The 8,687-nt window shown below is 43.1% G+C and overlaps 1 protein-coding gene across 1 annotated transcript; it reads left to right on the top strand.

The window, feature by feature from the left end:
* Positions 1-8,687, top strand: EEF1AKMT1 (EEF1A lysine methyltransferase 1). The gene is made up of 5 exons (XM_066621687.1): positions 1-97; positions 1,762-1,914; positions 4,435-4,517; positions 5,793-6,073; positions 8,521-8,687. The coding sequence occupies exons 2-5, from the start codon at positions 1,765-1,767 to the stop codon at positions 8,658-8,660; spliced, it is 654 nt and encodes a 217-aa protein (XP_066477784.1). The 5' UTR covers positions 1-97; positions 1,762-1,764; the 3' UTR covers positions 8,661-8,687.

Genomic DNA, 8,687 nt, shown 5'->3' with positions numbered 1-8,687 from the left:
ACAAAAGAAAGAAGGGCCGGCCGTCACTGGCGCGGAGGGAGCGCGTTTGGGGAGAGTGAAGCGGTCGTCCTGGAGCGGAGGGAACTGGACGAATGTAGTGAGTGAGACTAAGGGAAGGGTGGTATGTGTGGGGGAGAGGTGTGTTTGGGAAGCACTCCCAACGGTAGAGGCTAGCTGGGGTGGGATGGAAGGGGGGCAGGAGGAAGAGCTTGTGAGTCTGGCTCCCCCAGGTGTGAGTGTGGACAGCCAAGGGACCTGACTTGCAGTTGCAGCAGTGCAAGGCAGGTGGTGTCAGCTTGCAGGCAGGCACCTCGTTTTTAATGCTCCCCCTCACATACATGAGAACAAAAGAAGAGCCCCACTGGATGAGACCCAGGGCCCATCTGGTCCTGCTTCCTGTGTCCTACAGGGACCCACAAGGTGCCTCAGAGGACACACAAGACCACAAAAGACCTGCATCCTGGTGCCCTCCCTTGCATCATCCAGGCCATACACCATCACCACATCCTGTGGCAAGGAGTTCCACAGACTAATTAAGAACAGCCCCGTTGGATCAGGCCAAAAGTCCAGCTTCCTGCATCTCACAGTGGCCTACCAGATGCCTCAGGGAGCACACAAGACAACAGGAGACCTGCACCTGGTGCCTTCCCTTGCATCTGGCATTCTGAGGTAGCCTCCTCCTAAAACCAGAAGGTTGCACATGCCCATCACGACTTGTCACCTATGTTGGACTTTTTCCTCCAGAAATCTGTCCAATCCCCTTTCAAAGGCATCTAGACCAGAGCCATCACGACATCTTGTGGCAAGGAGTTCCATAGACTTAACTCCTTGTAAATTAGAAACAAGCACAGTGCACCAAACACTGAAATAGAGCCTTTCTCTGTGATGTGCTAATTTCTCTGGTCATGGGAAAGTTCTTCTTCAACCCCCCTTTCTTCCCCTGCAGTTTGAAGGGGTAAGGGGAGATTTTTCCCCCCTTACCCTGAATAATGTCCCAGCCTGCCCTATGGGGCTCATTGCCGCAGAATCTCTGCCAGCTGTACTGCTGACAGAAGTATGTGCAGCCAAGTATGTCAGCTGGGCCAGGAGGGGGCTTAGAATAGGCAGAGGCATACTCTGCTGATCCCATCCCCCTCCTGGGCCAGATCCACCTCGCCCATTCTACCCTCCCCACAAATGCCCCCACCACACTCTCTCAGCCCCTCCTCTGCTTGGCAGTGTACTTATTTCTGCCAGAGGCCAGGACTCTGAATGCACCACTAGTGGGGCAGTGCAGCCTACTCTGCCTGCTTACTCACCAGGTGTCCCAACATGCCTTATGGTGTTTGTGACACTTTCTCCCAAGGGCTGCTGTGTTGAAGGATTGTCAGGATAGGATTGTGCTGCCCATCTTTTTTCCTTTAATACATTAATTGTGGGTTGTTACTGAGTAACCTTTTCTAGGTGATCTATTTTGAACAGGTAAATTTCTATTTTAAATTTTATTTTAGGGAAAAAGTTCACTGACAATATTTTAAGAACCCCTTCTGTACAAAGATGACATTTTGGATGACATTTCCATGGTGTCTGGTTGAGTGCATTAAACAGTGGTGACAATCAGAATGTCTGAAAAATTTAAAAGACTTCTGTTGCCCTTGTCTGCAGTTTGTTTTTGTTGAAAATGAGAGAAGACCTCTCTCCTATCTCTTCCTCTTGTAACAAAGAGACCTGCTTTTATGGTATCTTTCAGGATTCTTGTTTTTTTTATATCTTTCTATCTAGAAAATGAGTGACAGCGACGATGATGTCCCTCAGCTTTCATCTGAAACCTTGGCTGCTCTACAGGAGTTCTACACTGAACAGCAGGAGAGAGAAGATACTAAGACAACAGAGAGATTTAATAACTATTTTCTTGCATCAATAGAAGAGAACTGGGTAAGCAGGTGTGCTTTGACTGAACTGCACTGGCTCCTAAGTTGCAGGACTGGCTCCCGAGTTGCACTGGCTCCTGAGTTGTCTGAGTTACGGATGCCTGCATCAGTGTTTTCACACAGGCACAGTATCCCTGGAACTTAACTGGCATGTAGGTTGGGGATTTGGGGCCTGATCCTATCCAATTTTCCAGTGCTGGTGCAGCCATGCCAATGGGGTGTGCACTGTGTCTGGTGGTGGGGAGGCAGTCACAGAGGCCTCCTCAAGGTATGGGAACATTTGTTCCCTTGCCTTGGGGTTGCATTGCAGTTGCACCTGTGCTGGAAAGTTGGATAGGATTGGGCCCTTAGTGTACAGTTAACAGCAGTACCTGCAGTAGTTTGCTTCAGTGCAGTTTACTTTCTATTTATCATTTTCTTTCTGATAGAAAGCTCACCAAGAAAAGCTTGACTATTTTTGTAAGTTTATTCCTGGTTCACTGGGAAGCTATAAGATGTATCTGTTTTTCCCACCATAAGTTCCTTGTTATAAATGTATTAACATTTGAATATATGGATTCTGTTTATCTTGCTTGTGTTCACTGGAGTTTTACTTTGTAGATATCAAACTGGATTTTCTCAATACGTACCGTCATTTTCTCAATTCCATAATGAAAAACCATATATTTTCTCAATATAATTTTAAAATTACAGATTTACAGAGTTAAAAGAAGGCCTTTTAGATATAACTTTTTCATCTTGGCTAATGAGTTATTCAGAGTTTAAAAGCTGGCAGAAATCTTTATATGGCTGGGTAAAAAGACTTGTAGTTGTCCCACTGCTGCTCCTTCTTGTCCATTAAGCTGCTTGCCTCATTCCAACCCCAAACCCACATTGCTGTGTTTCCTCACTATTGCTAGATTCCAAACCAATCTCCGTTCAGCCCAGAGTCCCTTTTGCTTTGTTTCTTCAACACACATCCTTGACCACTTGCATATTGTGTTCATTTTTCTTGGCTCTGCCACCCTTTTCTTTTGAGTGCCTTCTGGTGGGAGAGCAGTGGTGTGGCAGAAAATGAAAAAAGTAAGACACATAGAATGTCTGTAGGGACCATATATGTCTGTGTAAGCCCTAGTTTATGTACTTGAAGTCTTTTTTTTTTACTTGACTGAAAGGAAGATGATTAGTCATAGTCTGTAAAAGGCAAATATCTAATCCAACCAAAACCAGTGGTTTTCAATCACTGTGCCACAGCACACTAATGTGCTGAGGGCCAGAGGGTGGCTGCTTTGCATCTCCTGCTGCTGAGCAAGATCCTCATTGAATGCAACCCAATCTTCATTTCCCTGGGAGTAAGCCCCTTTGACTATTATGGGGCTTACTTCTGAGTAGACACACCTAGTCATTTGTTGCCTCCTCTACATGCTGATTGGGCAACCAGAGAAGCCCTGAGGAGTTCCAGGTGGAGGGAGTGAGAAGAGGGAGCCAGGAGCAGGCAAGCAGCTTTGAAGGGAGTAAGTCTGCTAAGGCCACCAGTCTAAGAATTGGCTGGCTAAGCGGCCACAAAAGGCCCTTTTCCTTGCCACAGTTGCCTGCGAATCCCCAAATCGACCCTCCCTGCCTTGCCTTCCTTCCTCAGAGGAAGGGCTTTGGGCCACAATCCTAGCCACACTTACCTGGGAGTAAGCCCCACTGACTATAATGGGACTTACTTCTGAGTAGACATGCCTGGGATTGGGGTTTTGGCCATACTCTTTTTGGCCATACGCAATGGGGGGGGGGGAGAGAATGTGAGGCAAGTGATTCTGGACCTTAGGAAGGTGGATAGGGACAGTAACTAACTACTGCAATTATGAGATGGGGGGATGTGCCTGTGGGAAGGGGTGGGGTGAAGAGAAAAGAAGTGCCACTTGCCTGCTCCTATATGTAAGAAAAAAGAGTGTGACCAAAAGCCCAATCCCAGGCATGTCTACTGAGAAGTTAGTCCCACAGGCACATCCCCCCCCAATTTCATAATTTGCAGTTAGCACCTGTCTTACTCTCCCTCCCCACCTTCCCAAGGTCCAGAATCACTTGCCTCACATTCTCTTGTGTGCCCCCCAACTGAATCCTGTAGTTGTTTCAATCCTGTCTCTTCATTGCCCCTCACCCCACATCTCTCCACTATGTGCTCAATCTGACCTTTCTTTGCCAGCAGTTTTGGCATAACACTTCAATAACATCTGATCAGCCTGCTTCAAAACATTTTTCCTCCTTTCCAGAATCACATAGATTTTCCTCTCCAAACTTCTTGAGAGTCTTTGGCTGCAATCCTAACCACACTTTCCTGAGAGTAAGCCCCATTGAACAAAATAGGACTTACTTCTGAGTAGACCTGGTTAGGATTGTGCCCTTTGTCATGTAATGTTTAAATTGTATTTTAGTAATTTAATGTAAGTAAAAAAACTGGTAGTGTGCCTTGACAATTTTAGTGCCTTGGCAGTGTGCTGTGAGCTGAAAAAGGTTAAAAATGACTGATCTAATCAATGACACTTATTTTGCCCAGCAACTCAGCCAGTTTTGGTATGATAAGGAAACTGCAGTTTGTTTGGCTAATGAGGCTGTGAGAGCAGTTGGAAGAGGTGGCAGGTAAGTTGTCCTGATTTTTATAGATCAAGCACTGTGTTGTCTTACTAAAAATATTCTGAATATCCTGGCTCTCTTCACAATAGGTTAATATAGCAACATTTTGGTAGAGTGGAACTATGCTATGCTTTGATAATGAGATTTTATGACAGAAGCACTTCATGGCCAAATGTTAGGAATGAATTGCTGTGATACTGCTGGTCTTTATATTTTCTGCATTGCAAAGAGCTCTGTGGTGTTTCTCATCCTCACAGTAACCTACCTGTGAGGAAGAAGCCCAGTAATTTCATTTTACATGGAAAGAGCCAAGTCTGAGACAGTGACTTGCCTAAGGTCAATGCTGAGCTTATGCTCTCTGCAGGAACTTTATGTGTTTATTTCAACACATAAATATTTATGAAATTATTTCATAAATAATGCAAAGAACCCTTGTTCACTTTTTTCCTGCCATTTTTATTTATTTTTAATTGTAAATATCGTTAATACATGTAATGCAAGAAAGTGTAATTTTGAGTTTTAATTATAATCCTTGAGTTTGAAGACATTTTCCAGTACTAGTGGCCAGAGTCTTTGGCTTTAATCCTATACACTCTTACCTGGGAGTAAGTTCTATTGAACTCAATGGGACTTACTTCTCAGTAGACATTTATAGGATTGTTCTGTTAATGGTGCATATCATTAGTTGATCACTTAGGGCACAATCCTAACCAGGTCTACTCAGAAGTAAGTCCTATTTTGTTCATTTGAGGCTTACTCTCAGGAAAGTATGGTTAGGATTCCAGCCAAGGTTTTGTTGTGTGAAAATGCAACACTTGGGTCTCCTTGTCAGGTTAATGGGGATGTATTTTCTAAGAGCATGAAACAGAAATAGTTGCACAAGCCTTGTGCAGGCAGTATTGCAGAGTTGGGAAGTGAAGCCAAAATTGAGGTTTCTCTTGTGAGACCAGAGCTCCCAAAGCCCTGCTTTATCAGATCCTTATCAGTAATGATGACACATGATCCTGGGTGTTGGAGTTCTTGCAAGTGAGAAGTGCAGTTGCCTTTAATTTTTTAATAGTCTGAATAATTCTTGTTTTATGAATGGAAAGTTCCTTGAAGAAAATGCAGTGAGTGTAAGTTAGCATTTCCACTCTTTTTAAAAAAACTGCATTTGATTACTTAACTAAACTTGATCTTTTAAGTGTCATAAAAAAGATTATATTAAGTGATGGATGAGTTCTGATATAAATTCTTTGTATTTGTAGTATCTCTGCTTTAGTCATTTCTTTCTCTTTACAGGATAGCTTGTGTTAGTGCACCCAGCATTTATCAACAATTGAAAGCACAGAATAGCAAAGATTTTTCAGCTTGTATATTGGAATATGACCAGAGATTTTCTGTGTATGGTACTGAATATATTTTCTATGATTACAATAATCCTTTGAATCTTCCGGCCAACCTCAAAGCACACAGTTTTGACATAGTCTTAGCAGATCCCCCCTACTTGTCTGAAGAGTGTCTCAGAAAAACAGCAGAGACCATAAAGTACTTAACTAAAGGAAAGATTCTTCTTTGTACAGGTATGTCCTTAGTATCCTTAAATATTCAGCTATATTCAGCTTTGTTTTTGAATGACAGGAAGTGTAAGTCATATCTGAATAACCAGTTATTATAGTAAATGTCTTCAGCATTCATTGCTCTGAACAGCAGTTTAGTAAAAGTAACCACATGGTAAGCCTTCCTGTACATCATTGTGTTGTCTGTGTGTTGAGGTGATCACTAGAGGGCACTCGTGTAGCAACAGCATCTTTCTTGATCACTTAAACCAGGGGTGTCCAAACTTTTTGACAGGAGGGCCACATCATCTCTCTGACACTGTGTCAGGGGTCTGGAAAAAAAGAATTAATTTACATTTCAAATTTGAACAAATTTACATAAATGAATATATTAGAGATGGAACTTATATGAATGAATTAAGATTTTGCAATAGCTCAAGGCCTATAAAAGGTCTTGTACAAAGCAAAGCCAACCTTTCCTTTGCTGCTGCTGCTGCATCACCAATGTGAAACAGCAAGCAGGGGAGGGAGCCCTCGTCCCACAGCTCACGCGAGAGGTCAAGCAGTTGGCCATCATGCTGAGAGCAGTTGCATCAGGCCAGAGTGGGCTCCAGCAATTATCCAGAGGGCCAGAGGCTCTGGGGGCTCACTGAGGGCCAGATTGGCAGTCCTCGAGGGCTGCAAGTGGCCCCAGGGCCAGGATTTGGGCACCCCAGATTTAAACCTTTAAAAAATCTCTAAACTGGGAAGGAGGGCAAAGAAATGTCACACCGGGATATATTGTATCCTTTGTCCCTCTTGTAAATCTAGATATGTTGATATTTTTAATTGACTTGGGAACGGTTTCATCCCATTCAAAAAGCTGCTTTACATAGGATAAAACCTGTAGTGGGGGAAGCAGTACCAGGGGAAAAAATAATGATTCAGGGCTAAGTTTTGCTTCTTTCCCTGTGTGGGCTGCTCACCTCCTGTGTTGCTTGTGGTTGCCAAGCAGACAGGTGGAGAGATTGATGCAACCTTTGGACAGGTGACATATGATTTGTGAAGGCCAGATGTGCTAGGTGAGCCCACCCAAGATATCTTCCCAGACATCCCACCATCATAGATGTGCTTGTTAAGTGATGAATCTGTTGTCGGATTTATATATGTGTGAAGAAATTCTTTGTTTCTCTGCACCCCAGAATGTAGTCTAGAGGGAGAGATTTTGTCATTCATTTCAAGTCTTTTTTTAAAAATTTGGAAACAAATCATGTCTCCTTGTGTTTTTCTGAGTGTCAGATGTTTTTTGTGAGATGAGGAAAGAACAGAAAATTTGGATCCCTGGAGAAACAGTGTATTTTTAAAAAATGCACCACAATATTCCATTTTCTTACTCTGATAGTTAAATGAAATGTTTCAGTTCAAAGGCACCAAATGCCAGGTACTAGGAGGCCACAGCTGGGGGAGAACTAATGCCTTCAAACTTTGTAGATTTTCTGGAGGCATTTGACTGGCCACTGTGGGAAACAGGAAACTGGGTAGGTGAACAGTGATGATGCTTAGCATGTCCTTAGTGTAGTGGTTCCCAAAGTGTGTACCACAACACCTTAAGGTGTTGCAGGACACTCACAGGGTTGCTGTGGGATGTCCCCAGTCACCCCTTCTACCTTTTCCTCCCAGGCACCACCATCTTGTATCTCACAAAATCTCATGAGATTTGGGCACCTCCATTTTGGATCTTGCAAGATTTTGTGAGATCCAAGGTGGCAGCCTGGCTAAGCCAGTAAGAAGAGGCTGTGGGGGGGATCCTGATCCAAGTAAGTTTGGAAACCACTAACTTAGTGCTTTTTTCGTTTGCAAAGTGTTTCATATGCACTCTCTTACTGATGTTCTTAGAAATAGATTTGTAAGTTAAGTAAGGGTCAAACTAGATGTGTGTCTAATTGCGCAACATGGTCCTAGAGGGGAGTTACTTCAGTTTTTAAAGAGCAAAAAAGCGGACCAGTGAAACATGACAAAAGCATGATGGGGGAGGGTACCTGAGCTTTAGGACTTTGACCTGCTAGTTTAGATGCTGATCATGGGCTCCCAACCTGCAATATTTAATAGGAAGAAAAAACCTTCCATTGACACCAGTGGAAGTTTTGTTTCAAGTAAAAATAGTGTTTAGGAGGTTGCGATCAGGGGCTTACTTCTATGGCTCATGTACCTACTCTGTATTTCACTACATTTTGCAGAGCCCCCTTTTGCTATTTAAGAACAAAAGTGTACAGGTGTGAGTTAACTCGCATCTAGTTTGGCCCTTACTTACCTTATAGGGTTTTTGTTAAGAGAATATATGTGAATTGCTTTGCACACTCAAGAAAAGTGTTGTGCAAGTGGTAAGTATTATCACAATGCTACATTAGATTCTTGGTCTGATCCAGCAGGGCTTTTCTCTGCTTCTTTGTTCTAATTAAGCCATGATTTTTGGTTGTTTGTTTCTCCTTCAGGTGCAATCATGGAGGAACAAGCTGCAAAGTATCTTGGTGTGAAGATGTGCAAGTTTATTCCAAAACACACACGAAATCTAGCTAATGAATTTCGATGTTATGTGAATTATGATTCTGGACTAGATGGTTCTGCCTCTTGACAACATACATAAATAATCAGTAAAATA

This window comes from Tiliqua scincoides, chromosome 3, assembly GCF_035046505.1.
Source record: "Tiliqua scincoides isolate rTilSci1 chromosome 3, rTilSci1.hap2, whole genome shotgun sequence".
Classification (NCBI taxonomy): domain Eukaryota; kingdom Metazoa; phylum Chordata; class Lepidosauria; order Squamata; family Scincidae; genus Tiliqua; species Tiliqua scincoides.
Note: the sequence above shows the minus strand (reverse complement) of the source record. Positions and strands in the feature narration are given on the sequence as shown.